The sequence below is a fragment of the Rhinoraja longicauda genome, chromosome 42 (genome assembly GCF_053455715.1).
Source record: "Rhinoraja longicauda isolate Sanriku21f chromosome 42, sRhiLon1.1, whole genome shotgun sequence".
Classification (NCBI taxonomy): domain Eukaryota; kingdom Metazoa; phylum Chordata; class Chondrichthyes; order Rajiformes; family Arhynchobatidae; genus Rhinoraja; species Rhinoraja longicauda.
The window spans coordinates 3,137,996-3,152,660 of record NC_135994.1 but is presented as its reverse complement, the minus strand read 5'-3'; the positions used below and the strand labels follow the sequence as shown (position 1 = coordinate 3,152,660).

The 14,665-nt window shown below is 46.2% G+C and overlaps 1 protein-coding gene across 8 annotated transcripts in view; it reads right to left on the bottom strand.

Moving 5' to 3' along the window:
• LOC144611997 (tensin-2-like) overlaps window positions 1-14,665 on the bottom strand; it is a 225,602-nt gene that overhangs the window by 35,747 nt on the left and 175,190 nt on the right. For 7 of the 8 annotated variants that reach the window (XM_078431400.1, XM_078431402.1, XM_078431407.1 and 4 more), the window contains exons 18-19: window positions 12,714-14,324; window positions 7,732-7,924 (exon numbers count right to left, since the gene is read on the bottom strand). In XM_078431400.1, coding sequence (XP_078287526.1) covers window positions 7,732-7,924; window positions 12,714-14,324 — 1,804 coding nt within the window. The remainder of the gene's footprint in view (window positions 1-7,731; window positions 7,925-12,713; window positions 14,325-14,665) is intronic. The other variant, XM_078431401.1, reaches the window with a different exon arrangement.

Here is a 14,665-nt window from a genome sequence, read left to right as displayed (position 1 = left end):
AGGTACAGCAGGCAGTGAAGAAAGCAAATGGAATGTTGGCCTTCGTAACAAGAGGAGTTGAGTATAGGAGCAAAGAGGTCCTTCTACAGTTGTACCGGGCCCTGGTGAGACCGCACCTGGAGTACTGCAGTTTTGGTCTCCAAATTTGAGGAAGGATATTCTTGCTATTGAGGGCGTGCAGCGTAGGTTCACTAGGTTAATTCCCGGAATGGCGGGACTGTCGTATGTTGAAAGGCTGGAGCAATTAGGCTTGTATACACTGGAATTTAGAAGGATGAGGGGGGATCGTATTGAAACATATAAGATAATTAGAGGATTGGATACATTAGAGGCAAGAAACATGTTCCCAATGTTGGGGGAGTCCAGAACAAGGGGCCACAGTTTAAGAATAAGGGGTAGGCCATTTAGAACGGAGATGAGGAAGAACTTTTTCAGTCAGAGAGTGGTGAAGGTGTGGAATTCTCTGCCTCAGAAGGCAGTGGAGGCCAGTTCGTTGGATGCTTTCAAGAGAGAGCTGGATAGAGCTCTTAAGGATAGCGGAGTGAGGGGGTATGGGGAGAAGGCAGGAACGGGGGTACTGATTGAGAGTGATCAGCCATGATCGCATTGAATGGCAGTGCTGGCTCGAAGGGCTGAATGGCCTCCTCCTGCACCTATTGTCTATTGTCTATTGTCATAAAAAGGTTTTTCCTCATCTCTGTTCTAAATGGCCTACCCCTTATTCTTAAACTGTGGCCCCTTGTTCTGGACTCCCCCAACATTGGGAACATGTTTCCTGCCTCTAACGTGTCCAACCCCTGAATAATCTTATACGTTTCGATAAGATCCCCTCTCATCCTTCTAAATTCAAGTGTATACAAGCCTAGTCGCTCCAGTCTTTCAACATATGACAGTCCCGCCATTCCGGGAATTAACCTAGTAAACCTATGCTGCACGCCCTCAAGGAGACTTAAGGAGACAACTTCAGGCAACCGTCTGAAGAAGGGTCTCGACCCGAAACGTCACCCATTCCTTCTCTCCCGAGATGCTGCCTGACCTGCTGAGTTACTCCAGCATTTTGTGAATAAATCAACACCTATCCATGTTCTCCAGAGATGCTGCCTGACTCGCTGAGTTACTCCAGCACTCTGTTTTGTAAAACAGCATTGGCAGTTCCTTTGTTCTGCCAGCTGTTCTTTGCCCTTGATACTTTTGATTCAACCTGTACCAGGGAGCTATTTGCTGCACCATTGTCAGATCAGTGTTCCTTGTGCGCAGGGACAATACTCAGTCTCAATAGGAAGCTCGTCTGAGTTGGAGACTCGAGAGAGAGAGAGGGAGGCCAACATAACTTGAAGATGATAAAATGTTCTGGGTTGGGATGGGGTGGGGGGGGGGGGGGGGGGGGAGGGAGAATCGTGCAGTCATGTAAAATGAGAAGAATTCTCAGAGCCCCACGCAGTTGAAGTATTTAGGACAGTGGTGCTGATATACGATCAAGAGACAAACAGCCCTATAAATGGTTGCAGTCAGTGTCTCCAATGACTGCACGAGTGCCAAACTCGTGTTGTAACAGTTATCCGACGAGAGCACTCCCATCAGCCAGATGTGTGATCCATCCTTAGCTGAACAGAAGCAGCTGTGGGATAAGAGGGAGCCAACATTTTCTATCAACTTGATTGTGCTAAGTCTTGTGACTTGAAGATTGTTCCCGATGTTGGGGGAGTCCAGAACCAGGGGTCACAGCTTAAGGATAAGGGGGAAGTCTTTTAGGACCGAGATGAGAAAACATTTCTTCACACAGAGAGTGGTGAGTCTGTGGAATTCTCTGCCACAGAAGGTAGTTGAGGCCAGTTCATTGGCTATATTTAAGAGGGAGTTAGATGTGGCCCTTGTGGCTAAAGGGATCAGGGAGTATGGAGAGAAGGCAGGTACAGGATACTGAGCTGGATGATCAGCCATGATCATATTGAATGGCGGTGCGTACAGGCTCGAAGGGCCGAATGGCCTACTCCTGCACCTATTTTCTATGTTTCTATGTTTCTATCATCATCGCTCCGTGAGCCCTTGATAAAGAACGCTGGGCGTTGCCGTCTTGAGGACTTGAAGGCCATTGTCCATCTGGAAATTCCATGTCCTCAATTTCAAAGGTGCCCACGGAATAGGCAAAGAACGGGCAAAGAGTGCAATGAACCAGTTCTGTGCTACCCCCCCCCCCCCCCCCCCCCCCCCCATCACCTGCAGGTCGCTCGGCTGTTCGAACACGCAAGGACTGCCAAAGAAGGGCCTCGACCCGAAACGTCACCCATCCTTCTCCCCGGGAGATGCTGCCTGTCCCGCTGAGTTACTCCAGCATTTTGTGTCTATCTAAGGAGTGCCAAAGATTGTCCATCCCAACTCACTGTTTCCCGAAACTGAATCCCAGCAGCCACTTCCTTCGCACCAGCAGGAACGCAGTAATGACCAGAACCTTTGAGTGGTGTGGTTTGAGGGATAGACGTCGGCCCAGGAGACTGGGGAAAGCTCACCAATTCTCTTTCAAAATGGCATCCACCAGAGAGAATATACAGGGCCTCCAACAGTGAAGGACACCCTCAGAACTCCACTGGAGTGTCAGTCTGCATTTATGTTCTCGAATGTCTAAAGTGGGATTCGAACTCACAGTCTTCTGACCAAGAGCCCAGCATGCCAGCGGAATGCAGTGGGATCATAGAAGTGATCAATCTTAGAGATCTATGGTGCAGGGGGAGGCCATTCGGCCTATTATTTCTACGCTAGCCAACACAAGAACTAATGAGGTTTTCCCACTTTCTGGCGCTCTGTAAGTTATGGCAGTTCAACTGTTCATCCAGTGAGATCGTTGACCTTAATTTACACATCCATCTTCTGTCTCACCTGTCCTGCCACCTTCAGGAACATAAGAAACTAACTGCAGATGCTGGTACAAATCGAAGGTATTTATTCACAAAATGCTGGAGTAACTCAGCAGGTCAGGCAGCATCTCAGGAGAGAAGGAATGGGTGACGTTTCTGGGTCGAGACCCTTCTTCAGACCTTCAGGAACATGTGGAAGCACACTCCACTGTCCTTTTGTCCCTCGACATTTCTCAGTATCACAGAGACACAATGATCCGCCTGTTATTCCCAGAACTACCACACCCCACCTTGAGCAGGATATGTATTTATTATAACTGGGAAGCAAAATTAGTGTCAGATGTTTTATCTCCTTTTATTCAGGTTATTTAATACTTTCCACCTGGACCCTTGAAATGTCCCCCAGGCATTGCTTTACAAACCACCTCCAAAACTCTTTCTGAACTTTCTGGGAAGTTTAAATGATCCAAAGGCATTGTCCGATGTAATTTGGTATTTCCGGGGCATTTTGCCCATTTTGTTACCTCTCTATTTCTGGTATTTCCGGGGCATTTTGCCCATTTTGTTACCTCTCTATTTCAAACGAGAAAGCAATGTATAAAGGGCAGGAAAGAACTGCAGATGCTGGTTTACACTGAAGATAGACACAAAATGCTGGAGTATCTGAGGCAGCATCTCTGGAGAGAATGTACGGGTGATGTTTCAGGTCGAGACCCTTCTTCGGACAGTCTGAAGAAGGGTCTCGACCCGAAATGTCAACCAATGCATATACATGTTGCTGCATAAACAGAATGACTTGTTTGGGAGGCATTCATCACAAACGCATTCTAGCCAACATTAAATCTGTGGAGCACAACGACAGTACTTTCTGCAGAGTGGACCACAGATTAACCATCCAGATCGCTTCAAATGGCTGTACAGACGAGAGCTTCTTGCCACTGTCATCCTGATGTTGGACTCCATAGAATAAAACTATGGAGTGCCAACAGCAGTAATTTCCTGACCAAAATACCGGGAAATCTGCCCAGGTTAGACCGAAAGCAGGCTCAGCAAAATCTATTCGCTTCAACATAGAAACATAGAAAATAGGTGGAGTAGGCCATTCGGCCCTTCGAGCCTGCACCGCCATTCAATATGATCATGGCTGATCATCCAGCTCAGTAGCCTGTACCTGCCTTCTCTCCATACCCCCTGATCCCTTTAGCCACAAGGGCCACATCTAACTCCCTCTTAAATATAGCCAATGAACTGGCCTCAACTACCTTCTGTGGCAGAGAATTCCACAGACTCACCACTCTCTGTGTGAAGAAATGTTTTCTCATCTCGGTCCTAAAAGACTTCCCCCTTATCCTTAAGTTGTGACCCCTGGTTCTGGACTCCCCCAACATCGGGAACAATCTTCCCGCATCTAGCCTCTCCAACCCCTTAAGAATTTTATATGTTTCTATAAGATCCCCCCTCAGTCTTCTAAATTCCAGCGAGTACAAGCCCAGTCTATCCAGTCTTTCCTCATATGCAAGTCCTGCCATCCCAGGACTTTTGTAAGGGACAATTGTAAGTTAAGTTTCAGGAAATTTACAAGTGTTTCATATTAGGTGAGTTAATTGAAATCTATTTAACTGTTTTCGAGTTGATTTCCATTTTTTAAAAATGTGCTTTTGATTCTTTTTAAAATGTGATTAGTTCTTCAATAGATGGAAAATGTAATAGCAAAACACAAAATGCTGGAGTATCTCAGCGGGTCAGGCTGCATCTGTGGAGGGAATGGTTTGGGTCAAGAGCATCTTCAGACTCATCAGACTGAAAAGTGTAATAGCTTGATAATTCTTTTTTTAGGTTATTAAACATTTTTCAAAGTTTCTAAATAGACAATAGACAATAGGTGCAGGAGGAGGCCATTCGGCCCTTCGAGCCAGCACCGCCATTCAATGCGATCATGGCTGATCATTCTCAATCAGTACCCCGTTCCTGCCTTCTCCCCATACCCCCTGACTCCGCTATCCTTAAGAGCTCTATCTAGCTCTCTCTTGAATGCATTCAGAGAATTGGCCTCCACTGCCTTCTTTTTTTTTTTTTTTTTTTTTTTTTTTGGTGTTTAAATGGCTTTTTTGAAATTTATTTTTTTATAAATATTTTTATTAAACATAAATACATATTAATAAAATTTACTTATTACATACATTCGTGATATTATTAATATTAACAATTATGTCCTACATATTTCTATACTTTTTTTTTTTTTTAAGAGAGGAAAAGATAGAGAAAAATAAAATAAAAATAAGAGATCCAAATTGGAGAAATGAATGGAGCATTAAAAAAGTTATCTATCATTGGAGATATATCCATAATTTATTATTCATAATTCTTCCTCCATTCCATTATTCAGGCCACGGTCAAGTCCTCGAACCAAGCCATTTTGACCCTTTAAATATACAATAAATGGAGACCATATTCCTCTGAAAAGATTCAACCTGTCCACTAGTACAAGTCTCAATCTTTCCAGATGAAGTGTCTCCGACATTCCTGTAATCCACATTTTAATTGTGGGGGATGTAGGACCTTTCCAGAATTTCAGTATTAATTTTTTCCCAATTATTAAACTATAATCAATAAAAATTCTTTGATTCGTTGTTAATAATTGATCTGTTTCTAATATTCCCAGTATTATTAAGTTTGAGTCAGGGATCAGCTTCCTATTAACAACATTCGAAATTATTTTAAATATTTCTGTCCAGAATTTAGTGATTTTTTCACAGTTTGTGAATGTGTGCGTTAAATTAGCTTCCAATTGCTGACATTTGTCACAAATGGCAGATATATTTGGAAAAATATTATGTAATTTAGCTTTTGAATAATGTAGTCTATGTAATATTTTAAATTGTATAAGAGAGTGTCTAGCATTTAGCGAACAGTGATGTATGTGTTGTAAACTTTCATCCCATATATCAGGTCTAATAATTTGACCTAATTCATTTTCCCATGATTGTCTATATATTTCTGTACTTGGAGCGTCGTTTTCCAGTAGAATATTATAAATATATGATATCAATTTTTCTGTATTTGGGTGTTTATTCAAACATTCATCTAAAATCTCTGTCTTTCTATTTCTAATTTCATGTGTATTTGCTTTTACATAATCTCTAATTTGTAAATATCTAAAGTAATCTTTTGAATGTAATCCATAAATTTGTTGTAATTCTTGAAATGAAAGGAAAAATTTTTCCCTATAGAGATCTCCCATCTTATTAATTCCACAGTTTTTCCATTGTAAAAAACCTTTATCTATCATTGAAGGTTTAAATGTGATGTTATTTACAATAGTAAGAGCTAGTGGTATACATTCCAATTTTAATGTTTTCTTTATTTGTTTCCAAATACGTATTCCACTATCTATTATAAGGTTTTCACTATAGGTTTTCTTACTTATTTTATTATTGGCGAATAAAATCGAACTAATTTCAAAGGGCGAACAATCTCCACTGCCTTCTGAGGCAGAGAATTCCACAGATTCACAACTCTCTGACTGAAAAAGTTTTTCCTTATCTCAGTTCTAAATGGCCTACCCCTTATTCTTAAACTGTGGCCCCTTGTTCTGGACTCCCCCAACATTGGGAACATGTTTCCTGCCTCTAACGTGTCCAACCCCTTAATAATCTTATACGTTTCGATAAGATCTCCTCTCATCCTTCTAAATTCCAGTGTAAACAAGCCTGGTCGCTCCAGTCTTTCAACATATGACAGTCCAGCCATTCCGGGAATTAACCAAGTAAACCTACGCTGCACGCCCTCAATAGCAAGAATATCCTTCCTCAAATTTGGAGACCAAAACTGCACACAGTTTGCCAGAGATATTTGCAGCCATTAAAATTTTAGATTTAGATTTTAGATTTAGAGATACAGCGCGGAAACAGGCCCTTCGGCCCACCGGGTCCGCGCCGCCCAGCGATCCCCGCACATTAACACTATCCTACACACACTGGGGACAATTTTTACATTTGCCCAGCCAATTAACCTACATACCTGCACGTCTTTGGAGCGTGGGTGGAAACCGAAGATCTCGGAGAAAACCCACGCAGGTCACGGGGAGAACGTACAAACTCCGTACAGACGGCGCCCGTAGTCAGGATCAAACCTGAGTCTCCGGCGCTGCATTCGCTGTAAGGCAGCAACTCTACCGCTGCGCCACCGTGCAGTTCTATAGTTCTGACATTCAGTAAGTACATGTGATATAACATATGGTGGGCGTTTGATGGTACTGGGCCTGTACACACTGGAGTTTAGAAGTGGGGGGGGGCTCATTGAAACATACTGAATAGTGAAAGGCTTGGATAGAGTGGATGTGGAGGGGATGTTTCCACCAGTGGGAGAGTCTAGGACTAGAGGTCACGGCCTCAGAATGAAAGGATGTTCCTTGAGGAAGGAGACGAGGAGGAATTTCTTCAGTCAGAGGGTGGTGAATCTGTGGAATTCGTTGCCACAGTCGGCTGTGGAGGCCAAGTCAGTGGACATTTTTAAGGCAGAGATAGATAGATTCTTGATTAGTGCGGGTGTCAGGGGTTATGGGGAGAAGGCAGGAGAATGGGGTTAGGAGGGAGAGATGGATCAGCCATGATTGAATGGCGGAGTAGACTTGATGAGCCGAATGGCCTAATTCTGCTCCTATCACTTAATGACCTTAATGCATATCAAAACATTTTGGGGGGAGTCGGAGGGGGTGTTCTATCGTTTACAAAAGTAAGATCTTACACTGCGTTGGGCTTCTTTGATCAGGACTCCCCTTTGGGAACTTGCTTGAGATGAGCGCAGGCAGGAGAATGGCAAGCATGGGAAGGCCACTGCTCACGGAGGTTTCTACATATGTTGCCACAGAGGAATGTACCTTTCAGTATCCGGCCTAGAGCTGCCTGTGGATCCAGGAGTCGATGCTTCAGTCATGTTGGGCAGAGAGCTGCAGACCACCGTTCCTTCACAGTGGTGTCGCCTTGGAACCTCAGGGTTTCGATGTTCTCCAGGAACACCTTGTACCAACGTTTGTTTTCCCCGGGCTATTTGATCAGTGTTGACTTGGACTTCTAACAGAAGAATGAAGGGAACATGTGCTTAATGGTTTCCCTTTAAAATGCTATCAAGTCAAGTCAAGTCAAGTTTATATGTGCAGTGAGCAATAACACACACAATCAAACAAAAAGAAACATCCATCACAGTGAGTCTCCTCCAGTCACCTCCTCACTGTGATGGAAGGCCACAATGTATTTTCTCTTCCCCTGCCGTCTTCTCCCGCGGTCAGGCTGTTGAAGTTGCCACGTTCCAGGCCATACAACAGTGCAGGTAGACACAAAAGGCTGGAGTAACTCAGCAGGACAGGCAGCATCTCTGGAGAGAAGGAATGGGTGACGTTTCAAGTCGAGGCCCTTCTTCAATCTCGATCCGACACGTCGCCCATTCCTTCTCTCCAGAGATGCTGCCTGTCCCACTGAGTTACTCCAGCATTGTGTGTCTACCTTCGACTTAAACCAGCATCTGCAGTTCCTTCCGGCACATTGCACAGAGCAGCACAGGAACAGGCCCTTCGGCCCACAATGTCTGTACCGAACATGATGCCAACTTAATTCCTTCTGCCTGCACATGATCCATATTCCTTCATTCCCTGCGTATTCATGTGCCTATCGAAAGGTTTCTTAAACGCCACTATCGTATCTGCCTCCACCACCATCCCCTGGCAGCGCGTTCCAGTCACCCACCACTCTCTGTGTAAGAAAACCTGCCCCGCACTTCTCCTTTAAACTTTGCCCCCTTCAGCTTAAAGTTATGTCCACTGGTCTTTGACATTTCCATGCGGGGAAAAAATGTTCCGACTGTCCACACTATCGATGCGTCTGTTAATTTTTATAAACTTCTACCAGGTCTCCCATCGGCCTTCAACCCATCTACATTAATGTCCAAGTCGTTTAAGTATATAACAGACAACAGAGATCCCAGCACCCCACCACAGGGCACAGATATCCGGCCAGAGTAACACCCTTCCATCACGACCATCCTCTACTGGTGAGCCATTTCTGAGTCCAAACTACCAAGTCTCCCATGGATCCCAACGGAGGACCCAGCGTGGGGGGTAACTGCCGTGAGGGACGGTGGGAGAACAAAGGGAGACATGGTGTGGGGGACATGGTGTGGGGGACATGGTGTGGGGGACATGGTGTGGGGGACATGGTGTGGGGGACTCTAGTTTAGAATCCTCTGCACAGGGGATAAGCTTGCAACCTCTTTAGACAATAGACAATAGGTGCAGGAGGAGGCCATTCAAAGACGTACAGGTATGTAGGTTAATTGACTGGGTAAATGTAAAAAATTGTCCCTAGTGGGTGTAGGATAGTGTTAATGTGCGGGGATCGCTGGGCGGCGCGGACTTGGTGGGCCGAAAAGGCCTGTTTCCGCGCTGTATATATATGATATGATATGATATGATTCGGCCCTTCGAGTCAGCACCGCCAGTCAATGTGTTCATGGCTGATCATTCTCAATCAGTACCCCGTTCCTGCCCTCTCCCCATACCCCCTGACTCCGCTATCCTTAAGAGCTCTATCTAGCTCTCTCTTGAATGCATTCAGAGAATTGGCCTCCACTGCCTTCTGAAACATAGAAACATAGAAAACATAGAAAATAGGTGCAGGAGTAGGCCATTCGGCCCTTCGAGCATGCACCGCCATTCAATATGATCATGGCTGATCATCCAACTCAGTATCCCGTACCTGCCTTCTCTCCATACCCCCTGATCCCTTTAGCCACAAGGGCCACATCTAACTCCCTCTTAAATATAGCCAATGAACTGGCCTCAACTACCTTCTGTGGCAGAGAATTCCACAGATTCACCACTCTCTGTGTGAAAAAAAACTTTCTCATCTCGGTCCTAAAAGACTTCCCCCTTATCCTTAAACTGTGACCCCTTGTTCTGGACAGAGGCAGAGAATTCCACAGATTCACAACTCTCTGACTGAAAAAGTTTTTCCTCATCTCAGTTCTAAATGGCCTACCCCTTATTCTTAATAAATAGATTTTTGTCACACAAAGAGGTATTGAGCTACCACATGGGTCAGAGATCGGCCTTGATCTTGGTGAATAGTAGAACAGGCTCAAAGGGGCTGAACGGCCTACTCTCGTTCCCATGTTCCCAATAATTGTACCCAAAAGAATCCCAACTATTGGGAGCGATCTTCGTGCGGTGACATATGATGGTCATTGAGGGGCACTGCCAGGAATTTTACCCATGACTTGCACACCATTTGGGAGAAAGTTGCTCAATGGAGCCACCTGGTGGGCAGAATCCACAATTACAGCCCTGCAAAAATGAATGGAGACTGTTGAGAGAGCAAAACTAAAGAGAACAGGAAACATGGGGTTTGGAAATAGGAAATGTGCCCCCGCACAAGATTTTTACCAAGATATAGATGAAGTCTATGTTGAAAGACTGGAGCGACTAGGCTTGTATACACTGGAATTTAGAAGGATGAGAGGAGATCTTATCGAAACGTATAAGATTATTAAGGGGTTGGACACGTTAGAGGCAGGAAACATGTTCCCAATGTTGGGGGAGTCCAGAACAAGGGGCCACAGTTTAAGAATAAGGGGTAGGCCATTTAGAACTGAGATGAGGAAAAATTCTTCAGTCAGAGAGTTGTGAATCTGTGGAATTCTCTGCCTCAGAGGGCAGTGGAGGCCAATTCTCTGAATGCATTCAAGAGAGAGCTAGATAGAGCTCTTAGGGATAGCGGAGTCAGGGGGTATGGGGAGAAGGCAGGAACGGGGTACTGATTGAGAATGATCAGCCATGATCACATTGAATGGCGGTGCTGGCACGAAGGGCCGAATGGCCTCCTCCTGCACCTATTGTCTATTGTCTATAAGTTTGTTAAAGCTTCAGTCCATAAGCCTCAACTGTGCTTGGGTAAGGTCTTTAAATAGGAGTGGCTTAAATTAAAGCAGGTTGCAGCTTATCGTCTGTGCTTTTGCCATTTATTCAGCAGTGGTCAGGGAGAGGAGCAGAATATAATTGTTCTATGGCTTCTGATATCGCTTTGTTGAATTGTTTTAATCAATCCCACCATCACAGCAGGGAGTTGCAATGTCCACTGAGGGCTTTCAGCAGAAAATTGGCCGAGAAAGGGTGAAAGTAACTCGAAAGTCCGAATAGCATTAAAATCTTATTTTGTCCTGGGAGCATTCCGACATTGTGCAAACTCTCCATGCTTTATGCACCGAGAGAAATGCCTGAGCAAAAAACATGCAGCAGGCAAAGAGCAAATCTCCATGTACCCCATCACACGGATAGAACTCATTAACTGAAGCATCTGGAATTTGACATCTGAGAGCAGATGAAGGAAAGGCTTCCTCTTTGGGATTAGATGACAAGGTTTGGATCATCAGGGAGGCTTGTAAAAGTTGATCGCTCACATAGCTTGGTTTTGAGGAACCATGTGGACACCAATTAGTGACAAAGACATTTCAAATTGATTTTTCGGCCACTCCTGCTCAACATTTGAAAATGTATTTCCACTAAGCAGTCGTCAGGAGGACAAATGGAGCAGGTGATAGATTAGAAGAGGATGCCAACAGGGATACCTGCTGGAGTACTGTATAAAAAGATTGAAGAGGCATGGGGATGGCTTCCAGAAGATAGAAGGATTGAGGAATCTGCGGAGGGCAGGAGCAGAGGTGAGATTACCAAGAAAAGCACATTGCTGGCATACAAAATGGATTCACCTTTCGATACATGGTTGAACATGATTGCTCTTATATTCCTTTAGTGGAACATTCTTGGTGAACCTCACAGTTATATTTTCACCCAATCAGTCAACAGTGAAAGTAGGTCCATAGAACATAGAAAATAGGTGCAGGAGTAGGCCATTCGGCCCTTCACCGCCATTCAATATGATCATGGCTGATCATCCAACTCAGTATCCCGCACCTGCCTTCTCTCCATACCCGCCTGATCCCTTTAGCCACAAGGGCCACATCTAACTCCCTCTTAAATATAGCCAATGAACTGGCCTCAACTACCTTCTGTGGCAGATAATTCCACAGATTCACCACTCTCTGTGTGAAAAAAAACGTTCTCATCTCGGTCCTAAAAGACTTCCCCCTTATCCTTAAACTGTGACCCCTTGTTCTGGACTTCCCCAACATCGGGAACAATCTTCCTGCATCTAGCCTGTCCAACCCCTTAAGAATTTTGTAAGTTTCTATAAGATCCCCCCATAATCTTCTAAATTCCAGCGAGTACAAGCCGAAGACGAAGTACGTCCACAATTATTCTAATCTTAAGCATTATTTGAAGGAAATTCCTGGTTGACTTAAGAGTCGGTTTGATAGTCAGGCGCTCTCGAGATAGACAATAGGTGCAGGAGGAGGCCATTCGGCCCTTCGAGCCAGCACCGCCATTCAATGTGAGCATGGATGATCATTCTCAATCAGTACCCCGTTCCTGCCTTCTCCCCATACCCCCTGACTCCGCTATCCTTAAGGGCTCTATCTAGCTCTCTCTTGAATGCATTCAGAGAATTGGCCTCCACTGCCTTCTGAGGCAGAGAATTCCACATATTCACAACTCTCTGACTGAAAAAGTTTTTCCTCATCTCCATTCTAAATGGCCTACCCCTTATTCTTAAACTGTGGCCCCTTGTTCTGGACTCCCCCAACATTGGGAACATGTTTCCTGCCTTTAACGTGTCCAACCCCTTAATAATCTTATACGTTTCGATAAAATTCCACAGATTCACAACTCTCTGCCTGGAAGAAGCACCTCTAATTAAACCATGACCCGTGACAATCAGGAAAAGGACACAATTCGCGAGGAGCTTGACTTACCAGGTGGTTGGTGTGAGAAAACGGCTTCCGGGCTTTGTAGATCGTCATCGGTTATTCTCGCTGCTCGATCGCAAGCACTTGGGTTCCTGGACAAGACCCGGGTCACAGTCGGGCTCACTGGCGACACAGAAGCAGGCCCTTGTGGGCTCAGACTACACGGCCCCAGCGCAGGAGGTGACATGAGTGGACTATCTGGGTAGTGCTGCTCCTGGTAATGGTCGTATGGACAACTGCAGTGCAGATGCTGCTGGTAGTCTGGGCTGTACTTCAGCTCAGGGAACCTCCCGTAAGGGGCGTGTGATTCAGGAGACCCTTCCATGCTTCTCTGAAGCTGCCCATGGGACACTGGTGAAAGCGGGCTGGAGTAGGTGTGCACCAACGGGGTGGGCATTGGCATATTTGCATGGGCATGGCTATAACCAAAGGACGGGCATCCGAGCACCCTCGGGTACTGGCTGTAGGGGTGTGCGGGCATCAGCAGGGGAACCGTTTGGGGGGCTTGCCCATTCCTGATCGGATGGTTGAGCAAATGTGGCTTCAGGTGATCATGCTGCCACATGTCGAGGTCAGGCGGGCAAGAGTGCTGGTACAAGGCATCATGGTCCAATTTAATGGCATTGAAGGCCGCTGCGGACCTCTCCACCTCTTCCTCTGACATTTTCAAGGAACAATCACGACAGCCACAGTTATGGGACATGATCTCTGGTGGGCCGCGCTCAAGAAATTGCACATGCTGTCCATCCAGCAGTCCTTCCAGCTGGTGGTAATCAATTAGCCGGTGTCTATTGGCCTTCATGTCGTGCTCTCTCTGGGCATCGTCCCTCTGTCTAATTCGATGGATCAGGCCAGGAGGCATTCTCTCTGCACAAGGATACTGGTGACACACCGGCGCGTAGGCTTGGAGGACGTCATTGCGTGGACGTTGATAGTTCACCCTGTCCAACATGGCCGCCTGGTGCTGCATGGGTTCAACGCCTTTCACATGCTCGTAGGGATCGTGCATCATGCCCTCCATCCCAATGTCACCCATTGGACCCATGTTCCTCTCAAACGTGGGCCGCCTTCTCTCCAGCGTCATGTCGGGCCTGTAGTAGACATCGTTCCGTATTCCTTCGGGACTGTGGCCGTAAGCAGGCGGCCTGTGCTCTGACGAGTGATGGCTGGCCTTGAAGTTGTACGGGTGGCCGGCGTGGTGGATGTTTCTCGGCAGAGTGGCGAAGCGGTTCATCTCGCACACCACCTCGTCGTCCAGGATGTCCGTCTCCCGCTCGTTGGAGCCCGGCCGGCCGTTGGGGCGGCCCTGGGAGGCCGCCCCTGGCTGGGAGAGCGCGTTGTGCGCGCTCTTCGCCGCGCCCACGCCAAAGCCGCTGAGCAGCTGGTCCAGCTGCTCCTTCTCCACCTGCGAGGGAGCCTGCTTCGTGCTCGCGCTGTGGTCTTCTGTCTTAACCGAAGCAGTGGAGTGGCCTGAATCCGTGCTGACAGACAAGGTGTGGCCGCAGTGAACGGGCGTGACGCTCAATGGGCTTCCGTTGGCTGTGCCAATGCTTGGACTCCTCTTCTTCACTTTGGCATACAGGCTTCCGTCGAGTGGCCCTCGTGTGTGAGGTACTTCTTACAAAAAGAAAGCTTCAGCATTAGATCCGTGACAGAATTTACAATCTAAACGTGCACACAAATTCACAAGTTTTAGGAGTAGAATTAGGCCATTCGGCCCGTCGAGTCCACTCCGCCATTTAATCATGGCTGATCTCTGCCTCCTAATCCCATTTTTCTCCCCATAAATCAAGAATTTGTCTATCTCTGCTGTAAAAATATCCACTGACTTGGCCTCCACAGCCCTCTGTGGCAGTGAGTTCCACAGATTCACCACCCTCTGACTAAAGAAGTTCCTCCTCACCTCCTTTCTAAAAGAGAGCCCTTTAAATCTGAGGCTCTGACCTCTGCTCCTGGAC